At 45.7% G+C, this 21,672-nt stretch overlaps 1 protein-coding gene, 1 long non-coding RNA gene and 1 pseudogene across 3 annotated transcripts; 2 read left to right on the top strand and 1 right to left on the bottom strand.

The window, feature by feature from the left end:
• Positions 1-6,793: 6,793 nt before the first annotated feature.
• On the bottom strand, positions 6,794-9,896 carry LOC123402725. The gene is made up of 8 exons (XM_045096675.1): positions 9,772-9,896; positions 8,802-8,899; positions 8,571-8,708; positions 8,370-8,491; positions 7,998-8,282; positions 7,737-7,867; positions 7,248-7,283; positions 6,794-7,161 (listed from the first exon to the last, which is right to left on the bottom strand). The coding sequence occupies exons 2-8, from the start codon at positions 8,890-8,892 to the stop codon at positions 7,038-7,040; spliced, it is 927 nt and encodes a 308-aa protein (XP_044952610.1). The 5' UTR covers positions 8,893-8,899; positions 9,772-9,896; the 3' UTR covers positions 6,794-7,037.
• Positions 9,897-11,476: 1,580 nt separating this feature from the next.
• Positions 11,477-13,526, top strand: LOC123404059 (annotated as a pseudogene).
• A 4,943-nt stretch (positions 13,527-18,469) lies between these two features.
• LOC123404267 lies at positions 18,470-21,065 on the top strand. Of its 2 annotated transcripts, XR_006611711.1 has the most exons (5): positions 18,470-18,559; positions 18,965-19,032; positions 19,191-19,295; positions 20,521-20,607; positions 20,973-21,065. It is a non-coding gene; the product is annotated as an uncharacterized LOC123404267 (long non-coding RNA). The 2 variants fall into 2 exon arrangements; XR_006611710.1 differs by lacking the exon at positions 18,470-18,559 and having other exon boundaries at positions 18,621-19,032.
• Positions 21,066-21,672: the final 607 nt, after the last annotated feature.

Here is a 21,672-nt window from a genome sequence, read left to right as displayed (position 1 = left end):
AATGGATATCGTTACAAGTACATGTACTGAAAAGAAGAGATATAAAAAGAGTTGGCTTACACTCGCCACAAGCTACATCCGAGTCACATCAGTACATTACATAATGATCAAGAGTAAGAGCAGGGTCCGACTACGGACGAAAACAAACGAGAAAAATAAGAACGACGTCCATTCTTGCTATCCCAGGCTACCGGCCTGGAACCCACCCTAGATCGATGAAGAAGAAGCAACTCCAAATGAACAATCAACGCGCTCGCGTCAAGTACCCTTTACCTGTACCTGCAACTGGTGTTGTAGTAATTTGTGAGCCACAGGGGACTCAGCAATCTCATTTTCAAAGGTATCAAGACTAGCAAAGCTTAATGGGTGAGGTATGGTTAAGTGGTGAGGTTGCAGCAGCGGCTAAGCATATATTTGGTGGCTAACTTACGAGTACCAGAAATAAAAGGGGGAAGATCTACGCATAGCGGACGTGAACTACCGATGATCAAATGAATGATCCTGAACCCCTACCTACGTCAGACATAACCCCACCGTGTCCTCGATCGGAGAAGGAACTCGCGAAAGAGACAGTCACGGTTACGCACACGGTTGGCATATTTTACTTAAGTTAACTTCAAGTTATCTAGAACCAGTGTTAAACAAAGTTTCCACGTTGCCACATAACCGCGGGCACGGCTTTCCGAAAGATTTAACCCTGCAGGGGTGCTCCAACTAGTCCATCACAAATTACCACAAGCTGCATAGAAATCCTCAATCACGAAGCTCGCGATCTCGTCGGATTCCCTAGTGGAAAACCTCAACTCTGAGATTACCCAAAGCATCACCGGAATCCCGATGCACAAGATATCTCGTCAAAGGTAAAACTAATCCAGCAAGGCTGCCCGACGCGTCGACGATCCCGATAGGAGTCGCGTACCTCGTTCTCAGGACACGACAGATGGGTCACACTAGGAGAACCAAACCTCGGGTTGGCCCGCGGTGGCCCCGTAGTCTGCCAATTTGGACCAACACTCATGAGGAGCACTGGCCCGGGGGTTGATTAAATTAGTCCGCGGGTGCCGGCGGGTCCCTATGCATTATTATTAGGTTATTAGGCAAATGTAGTACCAAAGTTGGGCCTTGCCAGACCAGCTTTAATCTAAAACGAATTATCAAGGGGGTCCCCATAACAACCCCGATCGTGTTAGGAGCGCTCAATTATGGAACATAACACCGGTAGCCGAAACTAAGGGGGCAAAGGTGGAACAAAACACCAGGCTAGAAAGGCCGAGCCTTCCACCTTTTACCAAGTATATAGGTGCATTAAATTAAATAGCATTTAATATGGTGATATAACAAGGAACCCATGTTACACATGGAAGCAACTGCACCTGCAACTAGAAACGCTAACAACAGGGTTAAGCAAGCAGTAACATAGCCAATTAGTGGTTTGCTAGGTTGAACAGGTTGATGGTTTTCATGACATTGTTGAGAGGCTGATATTTAACAAGTGGTAGGCAACGAGACATAATCGATAGCATCGAAATAACTAGCATGGCTATGATAGTAATGGTATATGGGGAAATGATCATCTTGCCTGAGATCCCGCTTGGAAGAAGAATGCCTTCGTGAAGCAGACGAACCGACGTAGTCGAACGGGTCCTCACATCCGACACGCTTGCGGAACTCTATCGATACGGAGGAAACGGAAACAAGCATCAACACACGATATACACCACACGATGCATGAACGGCTCAATGATGCGAGGCATGACAATCACAACAACCAAACACTACACATTAAGTGAAGCTCAATATGCAACGAGTTGCATATTGACGAAACTCCACGTTAATTTACTTAGTTCTATCCCGATTAGTAACACGGCAATGTTAATGTTGTCAAACATGCAAGAGGTGAAGCGGAAATTAATCTACCTATCTAGACATTTTAAATGAGGTCGGAAATGACATATAGCATCTCCGAGACGACCTCACATGTTAATTTACAATTCTGTCCAGATCTGAACTAATGCATTTAATTAGTTGTTAAACAGCAAAACAAATAGATTCACGTGATTCTATGCGTCAAGGCAAGCAATCTACACATAAAGAACATCTCCAACGGAGCTACGGATCAAAAGTTACAAGCATCGCAAGTTATGATGGCATGAATGCAATATGTGTGCAACGGCGGCTACGAGCACTTCAAAACATACAAACAGCAAGAGAAAATAAAACTACACGAGATTCTAAGCAAGTTTCATGTAGGACACGACCAAATCGGAACTACGGTTCAAAAACTACGATCCGAACAAGAAATGACTATAATCTGCCAAAATCAGCCACATAGCATATTCTACGCCCCACAACTACGGCTACACAACTCCGATATGCTCAAGCAAGGCATGGCACGGAAGAGGGCAAGAAGCACTACTACAAACAACTAACAACAACTAGCATGGCATCATGGATCACTAGGGAAAGAAGACACAAAATGGCATCTCACACACTATTTCAGACTTGGTGAAAATTACACCTCATGAAAGTGCAGTTTTCGATCTGATTCCATATTGACAGCAGCAAAACCTATAGCTACAGGACTCCAAATGGCATGCAAATTTACAGCATCCTAGAGGAACACAAGGGGTACAACTAACTCCATTGGACCAACCCCAAAAGAGCTACAGATCTAAAGATAGAAGCAAAACAAAACAGCAACAAAATATAACAGATTCCAGACTTAGAAATATTTTAGCACGTCCAAAACAGCACTATTTCTAGCAACTTGAGAGCAAGCAAACAACACCTAAACATGCATTTCTATTGCAACCAAAAAAACCCAGGAGCTAGACAAAACATCCAAGAACAACTTCCTAGTTGACAACTCCGTCAAACGACGCACGGAATAAATCCTACGAATTAAATAAAAGTGCATCACGGCAAAATATCGCGCGAACTAACTTACTCGAAAGCTAAAACTAATTGCACAAAAAAATCCATGAGATTTTTCTACCCCGGAAACATATAAAATATGTGGGGTTTGCAACACAAAATAATGCCACACAAAAATGCGAGATAAACACCTAGATACGGGAAAATAAACTACCGGCAAATCATACACGTAAAAATACAAATGGCCGCTCTAAGATGCTTGGAAAAATGGTCCCTAAAACCTAGACATTTAATCTATGGTAGACGGGCAGTCCGGACACGCACGGAAAATAACTACGGAATGGATCCTAGTGAAACAGCACACAAAACAATGCATTAGGCACTCTAAACGGTGTCAAACAAATATGCAACTTAAATATTCGGATGCTACACGAAATTCTACACCAAATACATATACTACATATTCCGATCCGACACACGTATTAAAAGTTATACGCGTTTTAAAATACGACTATATCCTGGAATTTTAAATAATTCCGAAATAATACCTAAATAGCTAACGGGCCTACAGTGGCGCGAGATAGCATCAGGGTGCACGGGGCGTTAGATACCTTGGGCCGGATCTGGCCTGGGCGCTGGAGCTGGGCCGAGGCCTGGTCGCTCGGCCGAGGGAACCAGTCGGTGGCGGCCTGGTGGAGCTGGGCCAGGGCGGAGAGGCAGGCCCACGCGGGGCGGAAGCCGAGCGGTGGCTGCGCTCGAGCGGCACGGGAGGGATCTCCTCGTTCTCCCGTGCGAGATCTCGTGGCGGCGGCGGCGGCTGTTGCCGGCGACGCAGGGCGGCGGCGAGGCGCCGGACGGGGAGACCGAGGAACTGGGGCTGCAGGCGGCGGGGTCGCGGGAGGCCAGATGTGCGCGGGCGGCGGCGGCACGACGATGCGGCAGGGTTGGTGGAGAGCGGCCGGCTCGGGCTCACCGGCGAGCGGCGGCCGGAGGCGGCGAGGCACAGGGCAGGCGGCGGAGCCGGACGGGGACGAGGCCGGCAGGGCGTTGCGGGCAGGAGGCGCGGCAGCGCTCGGGAGGCACCTCGGCTAGGGCGATGCAGTGCGCCGGCGGCGGCTCGGTTCGGGCCCGGGCGGGCTCCAGATGGGCCTGGCGGGCCCACGGCGGCTGGGGCTGGTGGGGGAGAGAGTGAGTGTGGGGAATTAGGGTTAGGTGGTGCGGATTTCGAGGAGGAGAGAGGAGTGGCTCTCTAATTAATGGCATGGGGCTATATATAGACAAACGGGGGGGGGGGGGGGGCTCGGTTAACCGGAATCGCGTTCCGGATCCAACCGCGGGGTCGGATTCGGACGATTCTGAACGCGGGACGTGCTAAGTGGCTGTGTTGTGTAGATATCCGGAGACGTGAGGGGAACGGGCGGCGGCGGCACGAATTTTAAAACACCGACAGACGTCCGACGGTAGACCGAATACGGTGCCGCTACGGGCGACCGTTCGGGTACCAGACGGTCTCCGATCGTGACGAAATTCAACAGGCGGTCTACCTATGTATAAATAATACCGCACGACAAATCTCAACCCGATCAGAGGAAGTTTTACGCACACTTTAAAAACAGGGTTTTGACGGTGCCGCGGGCGCGTGCGTGTGCGGTCAGGCTCGGAACGAACAACGACGAACGCGAAGAGAAGCGGCAACTAATAACGGACGCAAGTTTTGAAAACGGGCGGCAACGGAGACGCCGATGCAATGCAGATGATGCGAATGATGCATTGATGATGCGACAAATAAAAAATAGACACACAACGAAAACGGAAAGAAGGGGGAATCTTCTGGGGCGTCGGCATCGGGCTGTCACAACTAGACATGCTCTAACCTCTCTCTTCCCCACCCCCAGCCACCGTCGAGAGGCCATGGCCTAGCGGCAGGGAACACCCCCCTCCAGAATTGAAAAATAAGAGCAAAAGAGAAAGTAGTCCAAAAGTATCCCAGGGGACTGGAACTCTTTTGTTTTTGATCAGGCAAAATAATAGTGAAAACTATGCAAAAAAAACACCATCCAGAGGAGGGCAAAGTTTTTCTGTATGAACAACAAAAAAGGTAACGCAAGTTTTTCCAGAAAATTCTTCATGAACTTCGTTCTAAACCTCCTTCCTTCTGTACCTCTCTCTAGTTAACTGCATGTGATGTGCATGTTTTGTCATCAGAGTTAGGATCAAAAGCAGCATCAAGATCTGCCTTTTCCAGGCTTGTTTCTTGCCTGCGCCTCCTTCCCTGTACAAAGATGGGTAGTATTTGCTATTGTTTTGTTGTTGTTTTCTGCAAAAACAAATAGAAACCTCATGTTAAAATTCTGGATCTTAACCTATGAAAAAACTGACAGGTAGCAAAAGTATGTTTTCTGTAGGGCAACAAAAACTTATCATGCAGTCAGGGGGAGAGAGAAAAACAGGTTTGTTGTATGGTGCAAAAATGTAGAAAAAAATGGTAGGCAAAAAAATGTAGATAAAAATGGCAGCACTTATCTGCATGATGTATTTGATTGTTGTTTCATTTTACATTTGAAAACCAAATGCTTGCACGTATGATCCGTTCTAATTTCTATATTACGAAAAATGCAGATGGCTGGGATTGATCTCAATGAGCTGCCTGATGATTTTGCTGAATGTGATGGCGTTCCACTGTTCTGCACGCAAGCCCAATTTGACAAAGCTCCTATCTCTATTGAGGGGGTGGGCGAGTCGCCGGAGTTAGGAACTTCTACTAACCAAGATGTCATGGGTGTGCAATTCTGTGCTGCTGCAGCGCGGCTGATGTTATGGGTACTGAATCTACAACTCCTGCCCTTGCCTTGTTCAGCCCGGGTGCAGCTCTGCCTAGCAATGGTGAGCAAGGTTGTGCAAGTGGTGCTGCCTTGTTTGGATTTAATGAGAACGAGGTGCGGTCTAGTCCACAGGAACCTTATATTGGCATGGAGTTTGACACACTTGAAGGTGCTAAGGCGCATTACAAAGCTTACTCTCTCAAAACTGGCTTCTAGATGAAAGCCAACACCTCTAGGAGGTCTGGATATACCAATAAGCTTGAGAAACAGACTTTCTGTTGCAACAAGTCAGGGAAGCCTAAAATCAATGATGATGCCTACACCCCTGTGTTTGAAAAACTGAGTTCAGACACCGATTACCCTGTTGATGGGCAACATTATGGCAGTAAGAAAGCAGGTTATAGCTCTTATAAATTTCCTGGTGGGCTTGTTAAGAAGAGGAGAAGAGAGTTTATCAAGCAAACCAACTGTGCAGCGAAGATGACTGTCAAGCATGAATTTAGGAGCTCGAATATCGAGGCTCACAACCTTGCTAAGCACGCCTTAAAGTTAGGGGCTGGCCCCAATGTTCGGTTAGGCCACCCCGGAGATCTTTTTTTCGTCCCTGTAAACCTTGTGACGGTTGAATAAAAGCTTGGCAAGTTTGTCTCAAAAAAAAAAACTTGCACAGTCCGGGATTGGTGCGACCTGACAATTCCATTGTACCTAAGCTGCATTACAGTTACAGTGTTGGTGTATTGTTTGCTTCGAAATTTGACAGTAACTATGTAGAGAGAGATCACATGATTCGGCCGTGTGTGTGTGTGTGTGTTTGCCAGGCAATTGATATTCCTTGCATGCCATGTGGGTCGACCAGAAATCTCTCAAAAGAAAAGGAATGCAGATGATCCATTATTACCGGTCAAAGAGAGATACTGTAATTAGCATTTCTCAAAAGAAAAGGAATACAGATGATCCATCAGCAACCACAACTGCTACCGCACGAATCAAAGGGCCTTTTTCCTGCTATACATGGCTGTTCGCAATCAGACATATTTTTGCAAACGCCCAAGACAAGACAAGGATGTTCCAACAGGAATCTTTGGGCACATGTACTATAATGTGTGAAACTGCGGTGGTAGATCTCATCAGCGATAAAAATAACTATTAAACGCCAAAGCATGGGTTCAAATTTACCATTACAAGCAGTACCAAAAGACGCATCATTAGTAGCTAGTAGCGGCTTGATATTTCCTAGAGTGGAGCAACCCAAGCAACAAAGCAACACAAGCAACGAATTGGTTCAATCGTACATCCTGCTATCTGCACCCTCTTCCCTATAATAGACATCTCCAAATTGGTTCAATCGTAAGAAGACCTGTAATAATCCTCTTCCTCATAGACCTCTCCAAATTCATGCTTTGCCAGCTCGAACAGATATCGGTCATGCGGGGACATATCGCGGCCCTCGTCGAGCAGTGCCCGACTGTCAATCGACATATTTTCAAAAAAAGATTACGAAACTTTCATGAAACAAGCATAAAAAATAGCAGCATTTAAATGTGTACAAACCTGTTTGGATCAGGTTTATCAGTAGCATCAGCAGCGCTATGCGTACAAAACCAACAAACATAAGTTTTTAACATCATATTGAACTGGATTAGTCAGTGAGAGTGTGGAAATGAAGTGTTCAAAATGTACAAAATTTTTAAGGTTGCAGACAGTATTGGAACAAAAATTATGTACAACTAAATGTAAATCTTAGGCATCAAAAAGAGCTTACACAATTAGCAAAACGTATTCTAGTCTTCAAAGCATGGCAACATGACAGATGGTAAGAGCACAAGTGTCCCGGTAGTATCATTACTTATTGGCCACAGGGAGAATCATTCACAAATGCAAAGCACATAGAGCAGCAGAAAGATGGAAACCTAGTGGGCAAACCTCAAATATCTTTTGGCATCCAAAACAGTACCAAATCAAAGAAGCATGCATGGCATGGCAAATCCAACAAGAGAAGCCACAGCTTGTAGTAAATACTGCAAGTCCAGAAATACCAACCTAGTTGTCGCAGAGAGCCCCAGGAATTCAAGAATCTTGTTCATTGGCACAAAAAAAGTCATTTCGCCACGTCGGAGGTTCACTCCAACAAAGTTCCCATCAAAATCAACAAGGGGGTATCCACTCAGAGCCTAGCACAAAATACAAGTAAAAATGAAGGAAGTTGCATAGGAGACGTCAGTGCGTATTCCATGGGTTAAGCTATAATACAGCAAATTATTTCCACCATGCAGAGAACTAAAGGAAGAAGAAACGGCTCACCGTGTTCATTTTATGTGTGGAGATCATAAGCTTACGGGGTTCATCACTTGCAGGGCCAATCACTATCCCATTTGTAAACTTAAACATGCCTTTGCTGAAACAACGCTCCACAGCTACTACCTTACTATTAGACTCAAATTGCACGGGATGGCTTGAACTGAGATGTGCTTCCTGAATATGAATACTACGTGTATGCCTGATGTTCACAACAGCAAGATCATACTTGAAATCACAACGGTGTAACGAGCCAATGACAACTTGGTCACTGGGAAGACGCACTTTAATCTGCACCGACAAAGCAAGAATGGGGAACAGGATGATATTATATTGATAAGCAAGGAAAAGAAGTACAGGGAAGTAGGAAGCACCAACCGTCAAGTTATCAGTGATCCCCTCACTAACAGATTTAACAAGATTAGCTGAAGTCAAAATTTGTATGGTATCCATTAAGTTTTCAATAAATATTCCTGTGCATTCAAATACAGGCGTACGTCCTACAGATGATAACAGTTTCGATCATTAATTGCTGAAATCCTAGTATGGAAAATAATGGGCATACGACAGTATAATTACCATTGAATGAAGCAAGAGAAACAACACTTTCTGATAGCTTTGATTCAATCTGCTTGGTGAGATTAATCGAGGAACTTTCACAGAATTTAATGAAGTCATCGCACTCATCTTCAGAGCCAATACCTGGATGGATGGGTCCTAGTTGATTAAAGAAACATGGTGTAAGTGCTACAACAGTTTGGCCACATAAATGCTTAAAGGGGAATCAAATGATGTAAATCAGTGACTCACGTTGCTTAAGTACTGTTTTGCTGGCATTTTGCTTTTTATTCAAGCGTGCTATGTTCTTGCCTCTTCCCTTGCACGTGGTTTTCTTCATCATCCCAACCCTGGAGACGATATAACAATCCAAACGCCATGTATAAGAACAAGTGGAGTATGGTTGTAAAAGGCATTATACTGGACACTATATTGACATTATAGCGCGCGCGCGCATACACACACACATATAAACATATACATAAGCCAGACTGGTATCCTAGATTACAAGTAATTTCATGAAAAAAGTGATGAACCGATAATGAGAAAAAGAACCCCAGTGACTTCAAACGCCTCGACTAACCTGAACACAAAGTGCAAAACACGATGAGATGACAGGTAAGAAAACAGGGTTATTTAGAGATTGCAAACATCAAAGGGGCTGCTTGGATCCTTTGCCCAAACAGAAATTGCCAGCCAAATCTTGCTGCAAAAAGGAAGGAACTGTCTTTAATCAAACACGATGAGATGTGTGTGTGTGTGTGTGTGTGTGTGTGCGCGCGTGCGTGCGCGTTCGCGTGTGTGTGTGTGCCTGTGTGTGAGAGAGAGAGAGAGTGAAAAGCTAGCGGTAACCCTAGCAGCTTTGATACTTCTTGCAGGCTAAAATATCAGCTGTAATGGCTGCGATTTTGCAGAAAAGCTAGTAAATATGTCTATCCAGAAGCTGTTATACTCAAATTAACAGTTGAGCAAATGGAGGTAACTAGGTCACGTCGTCACCCTAATGGCAAAGGCAAAGGGGTGAATGCAACTCGTCGAGTTAAGAGATCCAAACGAATAACCATGAAAATCTTGCTACCGGAAGCAAGGGAACCAAACAATAAGCCGCGCCAAGATACCTTTGGTCAGCTAGGCTAGTTTGCCGATCCTAGCAAGTAGCAAGGCAAGGCCTGAAGTCACCTAAATTAGGGTTGGGGTAATTAGAGCTTGTGGTAGGGGTTACCTTACTCCGGCGGGTTGACCAGCGGTGGCGGCGGGTAGAGGGCGGCGTCGTGGCAGAGGGGCGGGGATTTGGGCGAGGAGGCGGGAGGAAGGAGGCGCGACGCCGGGGAAACTGTCGAGGAGAAGGACAAGAGGAAGGAGGCGTCGGGAGAGAGGGCTTCCTATACATCGTCTTGGGCTGGCAGCTGGGCCGTCGCTGGAGCATTCGTCATGCACTTTCGGCCATCCTATCGGCACTGTTGAGGTAGAAATTTGGGCCGTGCGTGACCGACGCAGCCCACTCCACATTAGGTTAACTGAGTCCTTGTCATTTTATTTATATTCCGTCCATTTTTACTACTCCCACATTCCGGAGGGGCTCCCGGGGCTTGGGCTGTAGGGAGCTTTCCTCCAAAGCGACGACTAGCTCCTCCCTGGACGAGGCAGGGCCTCCGGGCTCCCTCACTATCGGCCACCGCGTGCCGGACCAGGAGACGGATGGACGAACCCGTCGACACCCTTGGCCCGGCAACTGAACTTCGGCGGCTCCTCGTCGGCGGCAACCGGTCGCGGAGGAGGAAACATTGGTGTGTTCCTCGGTGGATCGTCAACGGGGGCGTACCATCCGTGGCAGCTAGCGTGTACCGCCTTCGCGGGCACCGCAGAGTGTTGACCGTGGGCAAGCATCCGGCTCCGGCGCTCCCTTCGACGATGATGAAGAAGAATTGCAGAACGATATCGAAGAGTTAGCAAGCTTCGGAGGTCCCCCGGTGAGCCAAAGGAATCGAGCCCAATGGAATGATGTTAATAGTGCTTCCTTGTTAGAATTGTGCATTGAGCAGCGTACAGCAGGAACGTATAATGATACACTGATGGGTGCTGAAGGGTACCAAGCCGTTATTGACGGCTTACTTGTTAGAAGGGGTTGCTATATACACGTTTGCAGATGAAGACTCACATAGTTGTACTCAAGAACACATACTCTTTCTCGCGATACATACATGTGCATACAGGGTTGGGGAGGAAACCAGATGGAACCATTGATGCTGACTTTGAATTCTGGATAACACACACAGAGGTACACATGGGGTGTAATATTTTTTAAAGCTTCGATTGACGTCTTGTATGTTTAAGTGGGACATCTTATTTGTATGGACAAATGAACTTTTATCATGTTTTGTATGTTTGATTGGTAAAGAATGTCCGTTTATGCCAATTGTGGGCAGGAGGAGGCCACACAAGGACCGGCCACACCAAATCCGGCAGGAAATAGGGTCTAAAGCAGCTAAATGATTGAGAAAGAACATTTATTGTCAATCAAACCCTCTCATCGAAACACCTTTTTGGTTAGAATTAGTTCAGGGTTAGAAATCTAACTCTAAATCTAACCGGGTTAGAGTATCCAAACAGGGCGACGGTTGACGGAGAGGCCCGTTGTGTGCCTTTGGATGTCACCAGTTTTTTTAAGAGAGATGGATGTCACCGGTTGTGGCGACGCACGAGTCCTGATTCCGGCGGCCGGCGGCGCGACGCTCAACCAATGAATCCGTCCTTTGGCGGCTGGGTCATTTTACAAAAAACACCGTGTCATTTTCGTTAATCAACCCGCAGTCCGGCTTTAAGTGAGCCCGAACCGTTATTTTTGTATTTTACACAAACCCCCCCTCGCTCCACCCCTCCCCACCGTCGGCGCCGCCGCTCTGCTCCACCCCTCCCCAGGGATTAGAATGCCGGCCCCCGGCGGCTACGACCTCCGCAACGACGAGCTGCAGGGCCCCACCTTCCTCACCGTACCCGACGTTGCTCACGTCCTCCGCGCCGCGGGTGTCCACAACGTCGTTGCCGCCTCCACGGCCGCAGTCGCCCCCGACCGCCATGCGCTGCTCTCGCTCTGGCACCCAGGCTCCCACGCCTTCCGCCTCCCCGCCGGCCCCACCACCTTCTCACTCGAGGACGCGCTGCTCCTCGTCGGCCTGCCCCCTCCGGCACCCCGCTGAGCCGGCCCCTCACCCCGACCGAGGAGGACATCTGCGCTCGCCTCATCGTGGAGAAGGAGAAGATCAGGGAGCTCCACCCCTGCGCCCGCAAGGCCCCCCGCGTGTTCGCGGAGGTTTGGCTCGAGTGGTTCGAGAGCCGAATCCGCCCCGGGAAGGACGACGAGCTGCACTGGCTCGGCTTCCTCGCCTACTGGCTCGCCTTCTTCGTCACCCCAAGGCTAAGGCCCAAGGGCGGCAAGCTGCCGGAGCGCGTGTTCGCGCTCGCCGCCCGGATTAGCCTCGGGGAGCGCGTCGCGCTCGGGCCCGCGATGGTGGCCAATCTCTACGCCGAGATGGACAGGATTGTCACTACTGGGCTGGAAGAGGGGGCGAGCAGCCGCGTGGATGTCTGGGCACCGCTCTGGCTGCTGCAGGTGTGGCTGTGGGAGCGGTACCACCGCCTGCAGCCGCCGGAGTTGAAAGCCCCGGAGTTCCCTCTCTCCAATGTCCGGGCACTCTACTGGTCTCGGAGGGAGAGGAAGACCACACAAGAGGAGGATTTGCGTGTCCTGCAGGACGAGGATTGTTTCGAGTGGAGACCTTACCTGCGCAATTAGCTCGACTGGTCTGAACCTGATTGGTTCAGCAAGGAAACTCTCTTGGTGAGCTCCAGAGGTAAGGATAAGCCAGAGTGGTTGGAGGATTACATTGCGATTATCAGACAGGCGGTGTTGACTGGATCGTATGGGGATGATATGGATAGTTCGGCAATGTACAATCCCCACATTGTGGCGAGGTAGCTCGGTTATGATCAGGATGCGCCTTCTCCTCTTGTACATGGGTTTGATTCCAAGGGAATCAAGGTGTGGGTGCCTGGTATCTGTAGACGTGGCGTTGCTAGCAAGGAATATGTTGCCTGGTTGAATGACGAGTTCGTGACGCACCAGGAAGCTGACCGGTATGTTAGGCCAGTCGACGAAATCGGTACTGGCTCATCTCCACTGGATGCAGATACAACAGCAGGTAAATCTGGAGAAAGTACCATGCAAGATAACAGAAAACGCATCAGAGAAGAGCAGCAGCTAGCTCAAGAGGTCAAAACATAGCTAATTGTTCTAGACCGTAGTCCATGCAATATGGACTCCAGTGCAACCGCGGTGAAAAGAAAGAATGGGAACAGAAAAAGACGAGATGAACTCTCTGAAAATGGTGATATACACAAGAAAAGTATGGCATTTGCCAGCGAGTGCCACGAAGGTCTCCAGCAATACGATGATGGACCTTCCACTGTCGGTTATCCTAAGAAGAATTCCTTGCAATTTAACGGCCAGAAGTCCCATGGTCTCCAAAAGGATCCTAATTGCTACATTAATAAATGGGATGAGCTGCCACAGCCTGAGAGTAACGACGAATGCATTGTTCTTGAACCAACATGTGAAGTCATAAACCTCGATGATGATCAGGAAGATGAGGACATGCAACTTGTTCTGGAGCTATAAGAGTTTGTGCGCTGTGGGCTTTTCTCACAATGGGAGGAATGCTCTAATGAAGATGAAGATGAAGGAGGTGAAGGAAAGAAAGAGACGCCAAAGAAGAGCAATATTGACCCTTATGCTGAAGCAGCCATGATTGAGTACCCTCTCTTCTTTGAGCTCATTCCCGACCACATTACAAAGGGTTAATGAACACCGGTGACACTATACGAGATCTGGCATGCAGAGGACTGTGGTACTTATTCGTTTTATATACTTTTGCGTAAACCCCCTGGCATATATGTTAATAACCCTTAAGTCTATTCAGAATAAATATGTATTTTTAAATAACAATATCTTTTAAACCATAAATCTAATTTAAACATGTTATATGTGAAATTTGATTAGAAAAATGTGTAGAGTTTAAATATATTGTTATTTTACATGTTAAATAATTTTAATAACCTCGGAGTCTATTCATAATAAATATGTAATTTCAAATAACAATATTTTTTAAACCGTAAATCCAATTTAAACATGTTATATATCGAATTTGATTAGAAAAATGTGTAGAGTTTGAATATGTTGTTATTTTATATTTTTTAAATACTATATAAGGTACAATGTAAATCAATATATTAGAAATCTTTACTATCCTTTGTTCATATAGACCCATGACAAATCTTAATCAACATAATTATTGTCACGATTCATTGATATTCGACATGCAGCGTCATATAGGCCCATGTCCGATGCTCATAGGCATAAGCATGCAACCATGTTTTAGATCCTAAAGTATTTATATGTATTATTCAATATTAGGTCATTTTTAAAAAATCAATTAACTAAGTTAGAGGCATGAGAGGGTTTTTTCTCCCGTTGCAACGCACGAGCCTTTTTCCTAGTTAGTCTAAACTGAATAAGCTAGCCCCTGCTACGTATCATCAAGGGGGGCGAACCATGGACAAAATCACTGTTCTAGCCTTAATACGTATAAAATTGCATAAAATAAACTCGACAGAAAAGTATTTCACGACCTGACACTTTTAGAAACGCTACAGTCAGCGGTGTTGCTGATCAACTAAGAAATACCGGTCTGCCCCGTGTTTCTACACGTCTGCAACGCCAGTCCAATCTACGTTTCTTCTTTCTGAAAATGCCAGTCACATGTGGCGTTTCTACGTTGTCGCGAAACACCATGGTCCCTGGCGTTGGTGCCTGAGATACTTATGAAAGGACGTGGATGTCGCCTAGAGGGGAGGGGGTGAATAGTCACTTTAAAATAATTAAGGTTTAGGCTTGAACAAATGCGGAATAAAACTAACGTTTAATATGTCAAGCACAAAACCTCAAACAACTAGGCTCACCTATGTGCACCAACAACTTATGCTAAGCAAGATAAACAACTAAGTGATAGCAAGATATATGACAAGAGACATTATGGCTATCACAAAGTAAAGTGCATAAGTAAAGGGTTCGGGTAAGAGATAACCGAGGTACACGGAGACGATGATGTATCCCGAAGTTCACACCCTTGCGGATGCTAATCTCCGTTGGAGCGGTGTGGAGGCACAATGCTTCCCAAGATGTCACTAAGGCCACCGTAATCTCCTCACGCCCTCGCACAATGCAAGATGCTGTGATTCCACTAAGGGACCCTTGAGGGCGGTCACCGAACCCGTACAAATGGCAAACCTTGGGGGCGGTTACCGAGCCCGTACACGTGGCAACCCTTGGGGGCGGTTACCGGTACCCGTACAAATTGCTCGGGGCAATCTCCACAACCTAATTGGAGACCCCGACGCTTTCCCGGAGCTTCACACCACAATGATTGAGCTCCGAGACACTACCAAGCTTCTAGGACGCCAAAGCATCCACGAACAACAATATCTAGGGTACCAAGTACCAAAGGTAATAAGCTTCTCAACCTTCACTTCCACGTATCACCGTGGAGAACTCAAACCGATGCAACCAATGCAATGGCAAGAACACACGAAGTGGTCAAGTCCCTCACACTCAAATCCCTCCACAACAATGAAAGCTATGGAGAAATATGAGAGGAAGAACAAGGAGCTCACAAAGAACTCCAAGATCAAGATCCAAGGGGTTCCCCTCACATAGAGGAGAAAGTGATTGGAGGAGATGTGGATCTAGATCTCCTCTCTCTTTTCCCTCAAGAACAAGCAAGAATCATTGGAGGGATTGAGAGTAAGCAAGCTCTAAGAATGTCAACAATGGAGGTAGAACAAGAGCTCAACAAATGGATAAGGCCAAGGGGAAGAAGACCCCCTTTATATAGTGGGGGAACAAATCAGACCGTTACCCCCACTTACAGCCCGAGCCCAGCGGTACTACCGCTGACCAGGGGCGGTACTACCGCCAGCTAGCGGTACTACCACTGGCTGCAGCGGTACTACCGCTGGCACTCAAGCGGTACTACCGCTGGGCCCCTGGTAGTGCAAAGGCACTACCACCGCCAAGAAAGTCTTCGCAAAAAGGTCCGACGCAGTACAACCGCAAAGATGACGGTACTAAAAACTTGGAGCGGTACTACCGCTGGCCAGGGGCGGTACTACCGCTGGACAGCGGTACTACCGCCAGCTCTAGCGGTACTACCGCTAGGGCCAGCGGTACTACCGCTCGCCACTGAAACAACCATAACTTTCGCATACGAGCTCCGAATCGAGCAAACCCAAGCTTGTTGGAAATCTTAAGACCATGCAGATATGAAAATGCCAATGATATAGAGATGTGAGTCCTCTATGAATGAAGAACCGGCAAAAACACCAATATCGAAAACATCATAGTAGATGCATATGGACTCCGTTTTCGATGAACTCGAGCTTGTCACGAAGATGACTATAAGCTCTAAAACTCACAAAGAGAAACACCAAACAAGAACCAAGAAGTATGATGCAAGGATGCAAATGGTTTGAGCTCTCAACGAACGATACGATCAAGCTACTCACTTGAGAGCCCCCTTGATAGTATAGCAATCTATCCTAAACAGAAAACCTATCAAGGGCAAACCTATACCTTGCACCTCGTCCTCTTGAGCTAGATGATGATGATCTTGGCTTCCTCAAGATGGACCACCTTTCTTGATTGCGTTGGCTTGATGAAGACTAATTGATTGCTCCCCCATACTCACTATGGGTGAGCCACTCTTCAGCATATCTTCACAAGTCCATTGCCACCACAATGGACGACAAGCTTCAAGCATGATATCTTCGTGCTGATCCACTTGAACTTGCACATCGCAATCTTGATGACGATCACAACTTGACGTCATACTTTATGGGTTGTATGAGATCTTCTCTTTGACGCAAGCCCATGGAAACACGCCTAACCCCCACATAGAACTCTCACGAAGACCATGGGTTAGTACACAAACACGTAATGGACAATGCTTACCATACCATGGGATCACTTGATCCCTCTCGGTACATCTTGTACGCTTTGTGTGTTGATCATCTTGATTTACTCTTTGTCTGAGATCTTGATCAACCATGTGTCTCTATGACCATTCTTTGGATAATACAATCACAACTTGACGTCATACTTCATGGGTTGTATGAGATCTTCCCTTTGACGCAAGCCCATGGAAACACACCTAACCCCCACATAGAACTCTCACGAAGACCATGGGTTAGTACACAAACACGTAATGGACAATGCTTACCATACCATGGGATCACTTGATCCCTCTCGGTACATCTTGTACGCTTTGTGCGTTGATCATCTTGATTTACTCTTTGTCTGAGATCTTGATCAACCATGTGTCTCTATGACCATTCTTTGGATAATACCTTGAATACCATCTTGGTCATCATATAAACTCCTTGAACCCAATAGATGGACTTCAAGAAGTGCGTATGGACAAATCCTATAAATGTAACTTAAGGCAACCATTAGTCCATAGGAATTGTCATTAATTACCAAAACCACATATGGAGATATATGCTCTAACAACTTATTAGGGGGTCACCCTCACCCACCACTCATCACTCACTCGCTTCTCCCCATTGACCTATCACGAGCTGCAACCCCTTTTCCCCTTTGTCTCCCCCACTTGTCTCCTCTCAAATCCTTTCAAAAGGATTGGTTTGGTCCGTGGATCCGGTGTCATTTTCGTTGCTTGAGGTAATATCCTTCATCTCACAAATTTTTATTGGTTGGATTTATCTATTTGGATGGTTTTTTGTTCATGTGTTTTCTAACCCTAGTTTTGAACATTGTTCCAAAATATGATGTTCTTAGTGTATACTAATGAGTATAGTTGTGCCAATAATGTTGCATTGTATTGATTGGGTTATGCTTATTGTTAAGATTTAGGGTTAGGGTTTGGGTAATGCTTAATTTGGTAATGCTTATTGTTTCTTAGTTGTTTTTTAGGAACGTGCTATACTTAGCATTGGTATTTTTGTTCCCTTTTTTAGATGGACAAGATTGTGAATATTCATTATGTTGACAAAGAGGCATTCATGAATGTTGATATTGTTGACAAGTATGAGGAAGTGTTGGTATTTCTTGAGAAGTCCTACTTATGAAGAGGTTGTGAAGAAACGCGGATAAGATTGAAGTGGGTTGATCCAAGTGACCAAGTTGAATTATTAGGAAGATATGATCACTACAAGAAAAATGCTCAATTATGACCCCAAAAAATGACGGTGGTTTAATTGGTCACTGATTCATGATCAAATTTCCGAAATTAGTCATGGCAAGTCTAAGAGGGTCCAAAGCCCATAATGTTATGACCTTTTGTGTCCATTAGGTCATGGTACTATTGTCCAAATTGGTCATTAAGTGCTACCGATTGAAAAAAAAGTAGAAAAAAAGTGATAGAGGTGTGTTGTATGAGGGGAGGGTTTTGGAGCGTTGGATGGAGGAGGAGTGAATGGCCAGGATCTGTTTCTGGGGAGAGATTCGCATGTGATAGGCTGAATCTTTATCCAGATCACGTCTCTCCCTCTCTCACATGCACCAGATCCTCAACACCCTGGCCCCTGCCTCATCCCGATTCATCCCCGCCGCCGGCACCCCCAGCCCCAAGCCCCGGCGACCCCGGCTCCGTGCCCCCGCGCCCTGGCCTCGCCCCCGACATCCCACGCCCCGGCGACCCCCAAACCCCCGCCCCTCTCCACCCCTCCACTTCCTCTCGCTCGCCGCCAGCCCCGGCTCCGGCCAGCCCGTTGATGCTCGCGCGCGCCGCCGCCTGCTCGTAGCTGCGGTTGCCCAACACGGCGCCCTGCGGCGGCGGGGGAGCGGGAGGGCCTGGCGGTGGAGGCGGGGGCAGGCTGAGGCGGCTCGTCCAGTCCTTCGCCATGGCCGCGCCAGCGCCCGTGCCCGCGCAGCTCCGGAGGTGCCCCTGCTCCGCGCCCCTCTGGACCCTCTCCCTTGACAATGTAGTGGCTCTCCATTGACTGTATTCTGGATCGCTGGCCCTTCCAGCAGCTGACTAACAGAGTTGTAGAAAGACAATTTCAGCATTACAGAAAAGTTAAAAAGCTGGTCTTAGTTCACCAAATGCTTGTCTTTTGTAGCGATATACAAGATGTATATTATGTTCAAATCGCATTATCTCTATTTCTCATTTTATAAAATTTATCCACTTTGACTTTCCAGTGGTGCAGATGTGCTCGTTATATATCTTCCCTTAGTTCTGAATTAGCTATATTTCTACTGTTTTTTGGTTGAATTTCATTTTCGCAATTGTGGACCAGGATATTCGGTTTATTTGCTAATCAGTGTGTTCATTCTAATGCAGAGCATAGACATGTTGGATCCACTAACTTCAATCTACTAAGTAGTAGAAGTCATACAATTTTTACACTGGTAATGAGGCATGGAAATTTATATGTTTGTAGTATGCAAGGCTACCATTTGACCGGTCTGCAACATGTACTTTTATATTAGTGAAAGAGATTTCTCATGTCTTGATCCATACTGCGAGTGTATATATTGATTCTTCAATTCTCTCTCCTTTTTTGTAGAACCTCATCGATCTGGCTGGTTCAGAGAGCTCAAGGGCAGAAACAAATGGAGTACGCTGGAAGGAAGGATCTTATATCAATAAAAGCTTGCTAACTCTTGGAACGGTAAAGCTCATTAATGCTACTTAGTACCTGGTTATACACTGCCTTGCCTTGTGCTTTGCGGAGGATGACCAGGATAATTGATGTATACTGAATCCAGTAAGCATCAATGTGCTTTTCAGCTGTAGATTCTCTTATCAATCTCACATCTACACTTCATCCATGTAGCCAATTTATTCTCAAACTAAGACTTGATTGTTCTCTTCATTTGATTTGTGGATTTTCTGCAGTCCAATTCCCTATGAGATTTGATTTCATTCTCCTCATGTCTCCTCTCCAGACTTCACGGGGCAGTCTGGAGCCTTTTAATCTGTGCACGCTGCATTGCTGCCTTTTCATAACCCTAAGTGGCAGCTGGCACCATAGCATTCCGGACATGCAGAAAGCCAGCATAGCCTAAGGTGTGGCACTGCTGTAGGGAGCAGTTAGCTGATGCCTCCCAATATCAAGCTGCATGGCTTGATCGGATTACTCTGTCACCCCATGCGGTCAAAAATCACGTGTGCAAAAGTTGGCGCCGTTGTACTCAGCTCTGTTTCATTATTTGTTCTTTGCTGTAGATAATTTAATTGACTGGATTAGCATGTTTTCTCGAACAATCTTTGCACCACGATATAATTGATGACTGAACATAAAAGATATAGATCGATAATGCATATGTACATGCATCCCACTGGATCGCGCCACCGTCGCTAGCCGTGATCTCTGCGGTTTCTATCAGTACAAGCATGTCATCCTCTCGAGCAGCATCTGGGCCTGGAATTTTAGCCAAGGTAGACATAGACATATTAGTTGCGCGACATTTTTCTAACCCTAGGTAGCTATGTAGAGTTGTGGGATTGCACCACTCGTCAGAAGGGTGGTGTCCTGGTGCGTGCAGCAAAATAGCCGTGTGTCGCACGCCAACAGCATGGACAACTTTAATACTCACATGGATACCTATGTCTGTAATAGCAGATGGAAGGTGTTCTTAATTTGGGGATCAAGGCCAAAAATAATTGCACACAGAACTATAAAAGTACTTAAATATTAGTCGAACCGTTCGTGGAGCTGAATTAGCATCTTTTGGTATTTACCATTTGATGATTTCATCACTGTGAAGGCAATAGGACATTGGAACATGATTACCGACTACGGGATCTGTAACCAAATATATTACCATCAAAGTGCAATACTGCAGATTTTACCATATTTCTAATGCACGATCGTCATCACGCATATCTCTCAGTATGCGACTTAGCTCTGCAGCGCCCGACCATCATGCGCCGATGTGTATCTAGCATTTCGATGACAAGAGATGACAAAGATTTTGAAGGTATTTTTTCTAACATTTTCGATGAAATACTATCTGACAACATATGCAGTTCATGTAGACCATAGAAATATTCCTTTTTAGGGAGAAATACTATCTGACAACATATGCAATTCATGTAGAACATAGAAATATTGTCATGTACTGCAGGTGATAGTAATTGACATGATGATAGAAATATTGTCGTTATACACTATTTTTTTGACAGTCTTAAACGTTCAAAATATTTCAGTATCTGTTATTCTTATTTTCTAGCCCGTGTAGATGCATGGGTTGGCGACTAGTAGTTCTAATTTATTTATTACTTGTACATTATAATATTTGATTATTTTGTATGCTTTCTTATGTTTGATTATTTGAATTACCAGGATGATCTGAAGCACCCAAAAGAAGTAAAGGACAGGTCAGGAGGGAACAAGAAGCTTCGTTTATCATTGATGTTATGTGTGATCAATAAAAACTTCTGCTTCTCATCCAATCTTTGTCGAACTATGTTGATGTGTGATTATGCACTTGTTGGGCCTTTTTACTGTGCACCTGCACTTGTAGAACTATTTTGTTGTGCACTTGTTGGGCCTTAAATCTTTATGTGTAGAGGAGTCGATAGATGATGTATTGTAATTCATGTGATGTGCTACTGAAATGAAATATATATAACTAATTTGCAGTCTTTTATTTTTTTGTACTTGTTTATTAATGGACCTATCTTGAGATATACATGCTTTTGGTAAAATAATGCATCAGCCTAAACAATTTAGACATTTTTAATAATAAAATAGTATTGGTGGAGGCCCATGTAGACAAGATTATTGAATTGGGCTATGAAATTTATGATGATTCTATTTGGTCACTAGCAATGCCATGTCAGCACAACCACGTCAGATCCTACGTGGCTCACACAAATGGGTAATGACCAAACCAAAATTTTGGTCAATAGAGCTCTATGACCAAAATTTTAAAAACATCAAGTTTGTTCATTCTTGACGGCCAACTGTTGACCTTGTAAATTTGGTCAAAAAAGGTCAATAAACTACAACAATGACGAATCAATGACCAATATAGTGAGTC

The sequence above is a fragment of the Hordeum vulgare genome, chromosome 6H (assembly GCF_904849725.1).
Source record: "Hordeum vulgare subsp. vulgare chromosome 6H, MorexV3_pseudomolecules_assembly, whole genome shotgun sequence".
Classification (NCBI taxonomy): domain Eukaryota; kingdom Viridiplantae; phylum Streptophyta; class Magnoliopsida; order Poales; family Poaceae; genus Hordeum; species Hordeum vulgare.
The sequence above is the reverse complement of the archived record's forward strand: the minus strand, read 5'-3'. Positions and strand labels throughout refer to the sequence as shown.

Coding starts and splice junctions, on each gene's coding strand:
- LOC123402725 (XM_045096675.1), bottom strand. CDS start 8,892: ATGATGAAGAAAACCACGTGCAAGGGAAGAGGCAAGAACATAGCACGC. Junction 8,709..8,801: donor CAAAACAGTACTTAAGCAAC/GTGAGTCACTGA, acceptor TTAATCAACTAG/GACCCATCCATCCAGGTATT. Junction 8,283..8,369: donor GGATCACTGATAACTTGACG/GTTGGTGCTTCC, acceptor TTGTCGGTGCAG/ATTAAAGTGCGTCTTCCCAG.